Here is a 13,648-nt window from a genome sequence, read left to right as displayed (position 1 = left end):
GTGTCCTTTTTCTAAAATAGTAATATTGTTAATACTATTTATCGTATTTCTTTTTCCTCTGAGTGTGAGGAACATGTAGCAGCAATCACAGGTTTTTCATCTGTCTCATTTTCTCAGGACCATTTCCTGTATCCAATCTGACTCAGACAGAAATAACTACAAATGCAGTGACCTTGGTGTGGGCACAGCAGGAGAGCAAATTAAGCTACTCTTACTGGGTGCAGGTCACCAACGAGTCCAATGTTACTGTAAACAAATTAAATGTGAACATAACAAATGCAACAATCAGAAATCTTCGTTCTGGGAGCAACTTCACCTTCACTGTCACTACACTGACAGCAGATGGCACTAAGGCAGATCCTGTGACAGTGTCTTACTTCACACGTATGTACAGTATATGTTGTCAGAATCTCTGCTTCTCCTGGAAATCCACGATACTAAACTCAAACTAAATCAGTAAAAACAACCAAAGTCAGCAACCATCAAAAGCTGAGCTTGGGTAGTTTATCATTATTCCAGTGAAAGAGAGCTGTTATAAGAAAAGTGCTGTTCATGTGCCTATAATACTGCTGTTGTTATTATAATAATAATTCCTCCTGTGTTTGTAGGGCCATACGGTATTACTGAGTTGAAGGCTGAAACCATAAACACAACTGCTATAAATCTGAACTGGACGAAGCCAGCTGAGTACAGGGATGACTATAAATATCGAGTTGCTACATCAGGCTGTGCCTACAAAAACAACACCCTGGAACAAGAAACCATACAGATCTCAGGCCTCGACCCTGGGACCAACTGTACCTTCTGTGTTTCTGTCATGGCAGCAAACGGCATTGAAGGACAAACAGTCTGCACTTCTCAGTACACAAGTACGACTCAGCTGCCCTTTCTAGTTTTCAGTGTCAGACTATCATTGTTGACATGTTTTAATCCTTTGTTCTCTCATCACATCAACAGAGCCCGAGACAGTAAAGCCCACTATCTCAGGTCATTCGAATAGTTCCATCACAGTGACATGGATGAAACCTAAAGGAAACGTGGAGCGTTACAGTCTTTACCTAACACCTAATACAGCTATTCAATCCCTGAACTCTTTGAATACATCCTATCAGTTTGAAAACCTGTCAGCTGGACGGGCGTACAGCGTCATGTTAACCACAATAAGTGGACCCTTCAATGCGTCATCTGAACTTGTTACTAACGCCACTCGTGAGTAATAAGTGTCTTCAATTTTGAGTGTAGTCACATTTATGTTGATATGTATGTATGTTTTTATTTACTTCAGCAGGTTTTGAGAATTTAGCTGTTACTGATAAAGTTCAATTTGACACTGTGGGTGATCGTGGCTCAAGAGTTGGGAGTTCGCCTTGTAATCGGAAGGTTGCCGGTTCGAGCCCCGGCTTGGACAGTCTCGGTCGTTGTGTCCTTGGGCAAGACACTTCACCCGTTGCCTACTGGTGGTGGTCAGAGGGCCCGGTGGCGCCAGTGTCCGGCAGCCTCGCCTCTGTCAGTGCGCCCCAGGGTGGCTACAATGTAGCTTGCCATCACCAGTGTGTGAATGTGTGTGTGAATGGGTGAATGACTGGATATGTAAAGCGCTTTGGGGTCCTTAGGGACTAGTAAAGCGCTATATAAATACAGGCCATTTACCATTTACTACACTAAACAACTGTAAAACAAAATTAATTAAAACAGTGAGCACTTACATAAGGTAACATGTTGCATCCCCCTTCCTCCAGTCCCTAACCCTCCTGGGCAGATTGAGATCCTGAATAAAACAACGAGCTCCATTGAAACTCAATGGATAGAGGCGCCTCTGATGACCGGTGCTAATTTCTACTACCTGCTGATTTACACGTCATCCCAGCAATCCAACAATATAAATACCACAAACACCAGAATGAACATCTCTTCCCTGTCTTCTGGGACTTCCTACAACATTTCTGTGAAAACTGTGGGAGAATTGGAATTCCAGAGTGAGACGATTTATGTCTACATGGTCACAACAAGTAAGGCTTTCATTTCTGTAAAGAAGTATTGGAGAAGTTTGGGCAGTCTCCTCTTTCATTATTACTGTATGAATTAACTTTAATATCTCTCTAATGTCTGACAGGACCACTGGCAGTGCAGGAGCTCACGGTCACTCCAGGAGAGACACACATCACAGTCAACTGGACCAATCCACCTGACTACAAGAACAGCTATAAATACTTTTTGTCCTGGAATCAAACTAATTCCCAAATGCAGAACTGCACAGTTACACAAACTATGTATAATATCACTAACCTGGAACCTGGTCAGTGCTACAGTATTTATGTCACCACAGAGACCTCTGATGAAACACGGGGTGCACCAGTAATGATCACCAAATGCACAAGTATGGACACTAAGTAATAATTCTGCAAAATTTTGTCACCTATCTTTTACATGTGAAAAATGTAATTTTGATGATTCCACTGTCACCAAAAGATAACTGAACAATCTGTTTTTGACAAATAAAACTTTGTCAAAAACAGATTTTGTATTTTCTTTAGATATTTGATAGAAATATTATACTTTAATAGAACTGACAGATTTGTTCATTAGAGGTGTTCTGTTTTTTTCCCTTATTTCTGTTTCATGCTACAGATGCAAGCCCAGTGAAAATCTTAGGCTGTCAAGGTCCAAACGACAATACTGCACAAATCATCTTGTCATGTACCACACCCCATGGCCAACACACTGGCTTCCAGATGATTGTAAATGGAAACAACATCAGTGCAACGGCATCTTGCAATTATACCATTTCTGGCCTTAACCACAATACTATATATAATGTGACTGTGATAACTCTAAGCCATGGAAATCCCAGCATCCCTGTGTATCGCGAGTGCTCAACAGGCATACGTAAGGCTTTGTGTAATAATATTAGTGTTCTAATGTACTTAAAAACTAGAGTTAGAGATACATAGAGAAGCCTTTTATAGAAAATACCAGTTCCTAATAAAATCCTTTTTCCTTATTGGTGCTCAAAAACATCTATGCATTCATTTGTCTGTGACTGCTTTTATTGGTTGAGCTGTAGTTGATAGTACACTTTTATTTATTTTTTTATCAAAGAGCTGCCCATGCCAGTAAATTCTGCTAGCTTGGCGCAATCGAATGGTGTCACACACAATAGTTTCATACTACAGATTGATCCAAGGATGTTTAACGACTCTAATTTTACGAATGCCTAATGAAATCTTTCTTCATTTCTCTGTTACATTTTTTCCAAACATTGTAGCTATCACTACTATTGCTGTTGGTGTATCAGTAGCAGTTTTTCTCATTCTCTTCAGTGTCCTCATCGCCTTTATTATCTACTGGAAAAGGTTTGCCACTATCACCAGTGATAAAAACATGTTCATTAAATATCCGTGTATATGAATAAATTCTATATTTACAGTTTATATACTTTATCTACTCCTGTAGGCTAGCCAAAAAAGAATCACCAGACATCCAGATTGAATCTTTAAGGTAAAATTTGTATTTTTATCATTTTGTTGTACTGTATGTATGATATACTCCTCTAATTGCTACTTATTGTTCTTTTTTGCATTTTTTATAGAGCCAAAGTGTAAGTACAACATTTTTTAACTCTCAAAGCTTCAGCATATCTTCCAAATATTAATTCTTTCCTGAAAGCACCTTATCACTCTTGCCTAAACTTTGGTTTGAGCAGAAGTGTGGCCGTGAGTGTGGAGGACTTTGAGGCTTATTACAAGAAGCAGAGAGCAGACTCCAACTGTGGCTTTGCAGAAGAATTTGAGGTAAATCCCCAAAACTGAATATATTAACTGACTCTTGATTTGTAAATATACTTATTCATAGTAGAACATTTTTATTTTTATTTCTTATTTTAACAATTTGTGTTCTAGACACACTCACCAGTGTCAATGTCAGTATAACAGCAATAAATCATTCCTGGTACAGCTTTACAGTATTACTTACAGTGCTCCAAAAGCTTTTTGCTGCCTGAAAAGAGACATCTTGGAGAGGTGCAACTGAAACAGAATCAAATGTAATTACTGTTACCAGAATGAGCCAAAATAATACTGAAATGTAATGCAAAGGGCAAAAAAAAAGAAAAACTACCCGGAAAAAGTTTCATTTGCTTCTCTGGTACTCCACATGTAGCCACCAACTTTTTTTCTCTGTATTTTAAAGGACCTGAAGGTTGTTGGCACAGCTCAGTCAAAGTTACATGCACTGAATGTGGAGAACAAGCCTAAGAATCGCTACAACAATGTGCTTCCATGTGAGTCACTTTAACAAATCCATCTCTGCTGCTTTGACCATAACACCCTCACTCTTTAAACAGTATCATTGCCTGCCTTACAGCATCTGCTACCATTTTAGTTTGTGCCTTGAACCAAACAATAGCATGCATCTATTAATGCATAACAGTGTAGGAAAATAATTTCTAATACTTTTTTTTTAACAATAATAATTTTTAATTCCTTTCATGCTCATTACATTTCCCTTTAATTTCATCTCTTACATTTCATTTACCCTCTTGTTCACCTCCTAGATGACTCTTCTAGGGTGAAACTTTCCATTCTCCATGGAAGTCCGTCTGATGATTACATCAATGCTAACTACATGCCGGTGCGTACTGACACTTTTTGAGGCAGCTCTCTGCCACAGTCATTGCAGCATCAGCAAGCATCCTACTGAGCAATATAACTTTGCTTCTTGACATTGCCATTTGTTAAACGTTTCTGCCTTCATGTAAACTCTGCTTTGAAAAACGTCTCAGAAAAATCCAACTTGCTGTTTCATGTGGTTGAGCTCACATTTTATTTGGCAGGGTTACAACTCGAGGAAGGAGTTTATTGCAGCTCAAGGTCCTTTACCCACCACGGTCAACGATTTCTGGAGGATGATCTGGGAGAAGAATGTGCAGACTCTGGTCATGCTGACACGCTGTAATGAACAGGGACGAGTGAGTATTAACAAAAACACCACAACTAGCAGGACAAGCATGTTTACAGTAGGGATAGACTGATCCGATATTACGTGTCTGAATCGGTCCAATACTGACCTAAATTACTGTATCGAATATTGGAGAGAAATAAAAAATGTGATCCGATCCCTTAAATCTCACAAAACTTGCGACGTGGCATAACTCAGCTCATAACCGTAGCACGTTGGAGCACGTGATAGAGCGGCTGTGGCGTGCAAGACATGTTGGTGATCTGGTTGAGCATTTGGAGCCTCGCTACCAACCCGGCATTTCATCTCCGTGGAAGTTATCCCAGAGAGAAGTAAAGCAAGTGTTTAAGTTCATCTCTGAATGTTAGTAAATGTTAAAGCATTCCCATGTTAAGCTTATCAACCGATATACATATATGGAGCGACTGCCTCTTTCTCCCCCTTCCTCTCCTGCTGCTACTTCAATCATCTGATCTTGGTGGATGTAAGCTGTAATTTAATGGCAGGTTTACATAACCCCACTCTATACACCTGTATGATATCAGTGTGACCACAGTAATCCCACCCACTTGCTGCCCAAACTTTTTGTTTGCAATGGACAGTTAATCAGAAGAAAGTTGTCATAAAGGGAACGTGACCACGAAGGGACACCGTTTAAGACATGGGTAGTATCAACACCAGGTGTCAGATAAACGAGGGTTATTTTGATCATTCAGAATGAGTCTAATAGAGGCCAAGAATGAAACAATACAGCTGAGGAAAAAGTTAGAATCCCTGTGATCTATTCATATGTTTCCATCTATACCAGGGGTCGGCAACCTTTTTGATGATGAGTGCCGTCTAAAATGTCCTCAGAAGTCAATGTGCCATATGATTGCATTGGCAATAAATTTAATAACGCTCTATACAGTCATGTGATGTTCCCCTGTAGCTCTAGTAGGGCTGTGCGATATGACCAAAATCTCATATCCCGATATAATACATCTATCGTCCCGACTACGATATAAATCACAAAATTTTAACATTTTCTGTAAATTCTGTGAATCTCGGGCGACTTGTGTGAAGTGTTTACAGCTGGACGCCGTGTACCTGGAGTCGAGTGTTTTAACAGATGCATAAAACGACACATTTTTAGTCATAAGTTGTAATGGCTGCTGTTTTCTTTGTGAGTATTTATTACACGGCGTGCTGCGGTGAAAAGCCTGTTTTAAGGTTTATTTTTTAGCTTCTGACAGCTCTTTTTAGCTTCTCATCCGTAAACACTCTGCAAACTATTGCATGTGATTCAGTTTATTTTGAAAAGTCTCAACAGGATCTTGAGCTTTCTTGTGAAAGGTTTGTATGGGAAATAAACAAGCTGACACGCGATGGTTTTACCGTCGTTGTAAAAACATGCTCTTTTCCGTCTGTAGTGTGGTTATATTAAATATAAGAGAAAGAGAGAACTTTAAGAAATTAATATAGCCACTGCAGTGACACAAAACGTTGAAAAAATATTGCCTTAAACTTTTTATTTTGCGACACCACGAAATAAATGATAGCGTAAAATGAAACGATATATGTTTTTACAGTGTTTTTTTTTTATGTAAATGTTATTTTTACAATGTTTGCAGGGTTTTTTTTAAAGCTAAAACATTTCCTTTCCAGGTAAAATGTGAGCAGTATTGGAGTTCTGGTACCAAGCGGTGTGACAACATCATTGTAAAAGCAACCTCTGAAATAACACTTGAGGACTGGACCCTCAGGGACTTTGACATTAAAAATGTGAGTGGTTTTCACATTGGTTTCAATATTGTTTTGTCTATATAGTGTCAGTGCTAAAGATAAATATACTACAATAATAGAAGAAAGCCCAACAATTACACGACCCCCTATCACCAAGCATTTGGTAACAATGGGAAGGAAGCATACTTCATACAGCATATATCCATATTTGTAAATTATTTTTGTAATAAATATTTATAATTTTTCAGAAGTATTTTTAGGAAAGGGAGAAACCTTTAGATTGGAAAACCCTATGGTCCCTGAATATTTAACATGATTTACAGTAGGCGTCCTGCAACCAAAATAGACTACCTATTAAACTTTCCAATGTCTTAACAAATCTATGGTAATAACAAGGTCAGTAACTAATACTTTGTATCTTTGATTGTTGTAAAAAGGCACTTTTGCTTTTGCTTTAAAACATAAATCCTTGCAACACATTTTTGTCATGTTGTCCAGTTACCGTTTGAGGTATGTGGTAGTGATGTATCAGTCGAGTATGAATCAGGTCTTAGAGCCGGCTCTTTGAAGTGAACGATGGGAGCCGGCTCCTTATTGCGAGCCGTGTTATTTATTTATTCATTTTTTTCCTTTCTCTTACCCTCCCTCTCTCTTACCGAGCCCTGCGAGGGACATGGGAGAAAAAAAAATTAAGATGAACTCGCAAAACTTCAAACTGGTGCAAGAACGTGTCCGAAAACATCGGCGCACTTCTGCCAATATGTGATGTCTTGATAAACCGAGCAGATATTAGAAGTTTACACAACTACGTTCTTGCCTTATCTTAAGTTTAAGATATCACCAGAAAGTGATATTAAAACTAAGTAGCTATCGCCATAGTTGGAAACTGGAATTGGCCCAGCCTATCCCATAATTCATAGCGCGGCCCAGCCAATTCTAGTTTCCAGCAATGGTGTTGTGTTGTGGTTTGAAGTGTTTTGTGTTTTTTCACTTTAAATTTGTTGAAACAGAAAAAGCTGAAAATTTAAATAGTTAAAAGTTGAATTGTAAATGTTTTTTGTAATATGTTTTATATGTTTATATGTTTTCAATTTTTTTTTTACATTTTATGTGAAGTGAATAAATAAAAGCATATTTATATAATAAACATGTATAAATAAAAAAAACCCACTATTTTTTACATTAGTAATTCATTTTGTGCATAACTTTATATTGTTATTGACAATAAATTAATTAAAGCAACAAAACAACCTAAAGAGCCGCTTGGGAGCCAAAAGAGCCGGCTGTTTGTAGTGGGCCGAGCTGAAAGAGCCAGTTCTCTAAAAAGAGCTGGAATTCTCATCACTAGTATGTGTTATTGTGTCTTGAGGATCTTCAGCTGTTTTGAGGTGCTTCGCTGTTTTGTCCTTCAGGTGAAAACAGCAGAAACCCGAGCAGTTCGTCACTTCCACTTCACAGCATGGCCAGATCACGGGGTACCAGAAACCACAGAGCTCCTCATCAGCTTCAGACATTTAGTCAGAGAGCACATGAACCAGTACTCAAAACACTCGCCCACAGTGGTCCACTGCAGGTTTGACAGAGCACACATGCAAATACACTCACAACTTTGTATTTATCCAGTGTGACCTGTTTTCAAAAATATATATATATATATTTATATATCTGTGTTTCTATGTTCTTTATGATTAGTGCTGGTGTGGGGCGCACAGGTACCTTTATAGCCATAGACAGACTGATTTTCCAGATTGAAAGAGAAAATACAGTGGATGTGTTCGGCATTGTTCATGATCTGCGCATGCACCGACCGCTTATGGTGCAGACAGAGGTAGGGATGTTCACATTCACTGTAGTGTGTTGTTTGACGTGATGAGTGATATGCCATATCTCAATGAACTTTTGCATTTGACATATGTGCAGGACCAGTATGTGTTCTTAAACCAGTGTGCTTTGGACATCATCCGGTCGAGAACGGGGACCAATGTGGATCTAATCTACCAAAACACCGCGGCAATCTATGAAAATATAGGCCCAAAAAAGGGGGCTCCCAAAAACGGATACCACAACTCATAGGCCCAGAAGTCCATCAGTTCTTCCATCTCTCTTCACTTTTAGAAAGAAACTGAGCAAATATCTGTGAAGGAGAGGCTGTGAGCACATTTTCCTGGATTTATTTTTATACCTTTTAGGCTTTTGATAACAGTCATCTAGCTTCCTGGATTCAAACTCAGATTATTTGATATTTATTTGTTACGATTTATGAATGTTGACAGTGGACGAAACTGTACGTAGAGCTGCAATAATGGATTATGTGTCTTGGACACTTTGCTATAATTGTATATTTTTGTATTGCTCAGATGTTTTATAAATGCTTCTTAATACTGTATATGACTCACTGATAATTAGATCTTTTTGCTCAGGTAGTGTGATGGATGCTGTACAGGTATTTTTGATCAGGAAAAACTTATAATAACCTTTGCCTTGTATAAAACAAATGCTGTTATGAAGACAGTGTGCCTTTTAAAGAGTTTTTTCCACCAGTTCACCAATAGGTGGCACTCTTGTGTCTTCAAATGGAAAAGACAGACATCTGAAATTCAGCTGTCTGTTTGTGCATATTATAAGCCAACATGAACTCTGCAATGTGTTTAAATGAAGGAGCCTTTTGCACATGTATGCACTGTATTGTGAATAATGCACTGGATGCATTTGTCTTCTACACTGTCTACTATGGAGATGTTTTTTTCAGTAGCATTAATATTTTGGCCAGTGCTTTGTAGACTGTTTGGATTATTTCTTTATACATACAATACTTTTATTACAATTTTATTTTTGCAATTTTACTTGCCTCAATAAAAAGCTCAGGAACTCAATTAAACTAAACATGTTCCTAGCATCTATGGTGTTTGTACTTTGACGAACTTAGTCCATTTTTTTCCTTATTTTCTACGTTGTGCATTCCTCACAGAAACTGTAATGTTATGTCACTTCCTGCTACATATCCGATCCTTGTATGGAAATACTGTGATGTTAAAATGGCCAGAGAAGTGCAGGCTTAAAGGGCAGGATTTTCCATGAGGCAGAAACTTTACTTTTTTAAAGATAATTCAATAAAAGAGTACGCCTGTAGATATTTTTTAAAACGTATTTTTATTTTATCATAGTGTATTTAAAGCTATTTTAAGCATTTGGGTTTTAAATGAAAAATATGTATAATAATTACTAAGGTTTTAGGATATTTTTTAATTATGCTTGATGGTACAATGTGAAAATATATATAGAAAAAGGCAAGGATTCAAATTTTGTATACATTTTAACCTGTCATATGAAATGGGATTATATATATTATAAATTCTGGAAAATAGGGGCGTAATACTCCTCTTATTGTTTAAATCCCTCAGCTTCAATATGATTAAAGATTCATATGCTTGCTTTAATGTTACCTCTGGACAATTGTGAGTTTGGATCTATTTACAAAGCTCATCACTCAGAAAATAAACAAACTGCACACTGTGTCACAGCTACTGCAGCATGTCTGATAAACTCATTATGTATATAGTTTCCAAATTGTTTGAGTCAAATGGAAGGATCAAAAGGACCAACACAATACATGACTGCATGCTACAGAGCAGGATTGAGGTGTTACACCTTTGAATTATTCAATTTGAGGTTGCAGGTAGATAAGTGCACCCTCACCGGATGAATAAATAATACCATGTCTGTTTCTTACTTTGTAAGGAAAAAGCTTTTCACAAGGAGACTTTGACAGTTTTACAGCTCAGCACATCAGGCCTTCTGTTGCAAGACTTTGTACAGTATTGAGGTGGTTTAAAAGACCACTTTTTGTACACAGCATTGTTTTTTTTCAAATGTAAGATTTTTTCAGCATGTCAGCTTAAATAGGCCTGCAGTTTCTCAGGCTTCTACTTTTTTCTCCCCCACTTCCCGACATAATTTCTGTCTCATGCCTCTCAGGTCCATAAGTTCGATTTTTAAAAAAGTAGATCTGGCATTTGAATGCCCCATTTTGAACATAAATCCTGACCTGCAATTGGAAAATTAAAATAGAACAAAAGATAACTGGGTGATCCAAATTTAATAATGACCTCAAATGCTTATATGCCACAAATCCACCATAATGGATTACACTAGGATGTTTTTTCTAACCTTCTCTGAAATTGAATATAAAACAACAGCAAAGAGAAAATGAAATATTTGTCATCTGATCTAGGCAAAGGTACTAGACCACTCTTTTTCACTACAGTTTAAATATGGCCATTTCTATGTAAAGACCAGGGATTAGAGTTAGGTCCATATATATATTTGGACATAAGTTCTGCTTTTTGCCTGTTTACTAAGACATTTTCCGAATATAGTTAATGGACATAATGTGCAGACTCCCAGCTTTCATTTGAGGGTATCCACATTGATATTGGATGAAGGGTTTAGGAGTTAATTTGAGGTGTGGTGCTTGCATTTTGGAAGATTTTGCTGTGAACAGACAACATGCAGTTAAAGGAGCTCTCCGTGCAGTTGAAACAAGCCATCCTTAAAATGCAAAAAAAGAAAAGAAAAACATCCAAGAAATATTATGAGTGGAAAAATGTAGAGTTTGGTACATTCTGAGAAAGAAAGGAAGCACTGGTGAACCAAGCAACACGAAAAGACCTGGATGTCTATGTCTATCATCCACCATCATCTATGGTGGATGATGGCAAAATCATTTCCTTGGTCAAGAGAAATCCCTTCACAACCAAGTGGCCAATCAATATCCAAGTCTAACATAAAGAGAAGACTGCAAGAAAGTAAATCCAGAGTTCCACTGCAATTGCAAGCCACACATAAGTCTCAAGAATAGAAAGGCTAGGTTGGACTAGGCTAGATTTGCAGAGGCAGTGCAAGGGCTTGGGTGTGCACGGCTGCCAGTGGCACTGGGACGCTAGTGTTCATTGATGATGTGACACAGGACAGAAGCAGTTGAATGAATTCTGAGGTGTTCAGAGACATGCTGTCTGTTCAAATCCAGTTAAATGCAATCAGATTGATTCGGTGATGTTTCATAATGCAGATGGACAATGACCCAAAACATACAGCAACCCAGGAGTTTGCTAAAGCAAAGAGAATCAGAATCAGAATGGGGTTTATTGCCAGATGTTGAGGTTTACAACATTAGGAAATTGCTGCGGTGCTTCAGTGCAAACAATAAGAATTAAAGTGCTATGTAGAAAGAAAGATATGTGCATGAGATATACATGAGATATATACATGAGAATAAGACTTATGAGTGCTACGTAGAAAGATATATACATGAGTGCAGGTGGTGATCGGTGCCAAACACAGTGACACAGCGTAGGGTCATGTGTTAGTGGCGGGGACAGTCATGTGATTATTGTTCATGTGTCCAACAGCAGAGGGGAAGAAACTGTTCTTATGGCGAGAGGTTCTGGTGCGAATGGACCGGAGCCTCCTGCCTGAGGGGAGCAGGTCAAACAGACTGTGTCCAGGGTGAGAAGGGTCAGCTGAGATCCGAGCTGCACGCCGCAGTGTCCTGGAGGTGTACAGGTCCTGCAGAGATGGGAGTTTGCAGCCAATCACCTTCTCAGCAGAGTGCACAACACGCTGCAGTCTCTGTTTGTCCCTGATAGTGGCTCCAGCGTACCACACGGTGATGGAGGAGGTGAGGATGGACTCGATGATTGCAGTGTAGAATTGTATCATCGTCCGTGTTGGCAGGTTGAATTTCTTCAGCTGCCTCAGGAAGTACATCCTCTGCTGGGCTTTCTTGATGACGGAGGTGATGGTGGAATATTCATGAATGGCCAAGTCAGTCATCTGATCTTAACCCAATTGAGCATGCATTTCACTTGTTGAAGACTAAACGTCAGACAGAAAGGCCCACAAACAAAAACCAGCTGAAAGCTGCAGCAGTAAAGGCCTGGCAGAGCATTAAAAAGAAGGAAACCCAGCATCTGGTGATTTCCATGAGTTCAAGACTTCAGGCTGTCAATACCAGCAAAGGGCTTTCGAGTATTAGAAATGAAATTTTTATTCTTAGTCTTTTAATTTCTCGATTTCACTTTTGAAACCCTAAAACTAAGGGATTGCGTTAAAAAAAATTCCTCACACTTTTATGCAATGTTTTTATTCAACCCAAAAAATTAAAGTTGAAAGTCTGCACTTAAGGTGCATTTGAGTTGTTTCATTTGAATTTCATTCTGGGAAATCTGTCCAAATATATATGGACCTAACTGTATGTGCAAATATGAATTATACATTTATAATAAAAAAATTGTGTGAAAATGTTTGCTCTTATAATTTTTCTGCCAAGCTATATGAACACTTCACTGAGTCTGAGAGTCTTTATCTTTACTATCTAAATTTATCTAATATGAATATTTAATGCTAAAATTCTCTCTGCAACATCTTGATGAACTGAGACTCTAGATTTGAGATCGAACCAGATTAGCATGTATAGATCTTATACTTTATTTTTTCTAATTTAGATTTTTATTTATAAAAAATATGCCCAATATGTGATCTGGATGAACTTCAAATGCCCACCTCTGGGACATGAAATTAGCTACACATCAACCCCGCAAAAGTAAAAGTCTTCATCTGTCATTTTACTACAACAAAATGACATACACTGGCAGGGAACAGTGTGCTGCCTAAAGAGTATCTGATATTGCATGTAAACTTATTTTATGATTGTACATTTTTATTTTCTACATGGAGTATGTTTACATTATGTAATACACTTCATTAAAAACATAATGTATATGTCAGTAGGAAATTCTCACTTATGAAGTTTTGTTTGTCCGTTTTGACTGGTCGCAGTTTGTGTACAAGCGTTTTCGACAATAGTAAATGTAAGCAGACGTGAAACTGAATCTGAAGCGGAAATGTGTGCCGGTGTTTATCTTATAGGTCACATGCAGCTGGTGTTGTACGCTGCTACGGCCACAGG

General features: G+C 38.2%; 1 protein-coding gene across 1 annotated transcript; it reads left to right on the top strand.

Annotated features, from left to right (window-relative positions):
- Positions 1 to 75: 75 nt before the first annotated feature.
- LOC102215948 (receptor-type tyrosine-protein phosphatase eta-like) lies at positions 76 to 9,810 on the top strand. The gene is made up of 17 exons (XM_005737714.2): positions 76 to 384; positions 609 to 869; positions 958 to 1,209; positions 1,740 to 2,009; positions 2,114 to 2,377; positions 2,629 to 2,886; positions 3,266 to 3,353; positions 3,454 to 3,498; positions 3,590 to 3,598; positions 3,704 to 3,791; positions 4,189 to 4,279; positions 4,553 to 4,629; positions 4,832 to 4,966; positions 6,604 to 6,720; positions 8,094 to 8,254; positions 8,374 to 8,509; positions 8,602 to 9,810. Exons 2-17 carry the CDS (start codon positions 818 to 820, stop codon positions 8,752 to 8,754), a joined length of 2,196 nt encoding a protein of 731 aa, XP_005737771.1. The 5' UTR covers positions 76 to 384; positions 609 to 817; the 3' UTR covers positions 8,755 to 9,810.
- The last annotated feature ends 3,838 nt before the right edge of the window (positions 9,811 to 13,648 follow it).

This window comes from Pundamilia nyererei, unplaced genomic scaffold (genome assembly GCF_000239375.1).
Source record: "Pundamilia nyererei isolate P.nyererei 1_Seehausen unplaced genomic scaffold, PunNye1.0 scaffold00078, whole genome shotgun sequence".
NCBI lineage: Eukaryota > Metazoa > Chordata > Actinopteri > Cichliformes > Cichlidae > Pundamilia > Pundamilia nyererei.
The sequence above is the reverse complement of the archived record's forward strand: the minus strand, read 5'-3'. Positions and strand labels throughout refer to the sequence as shown.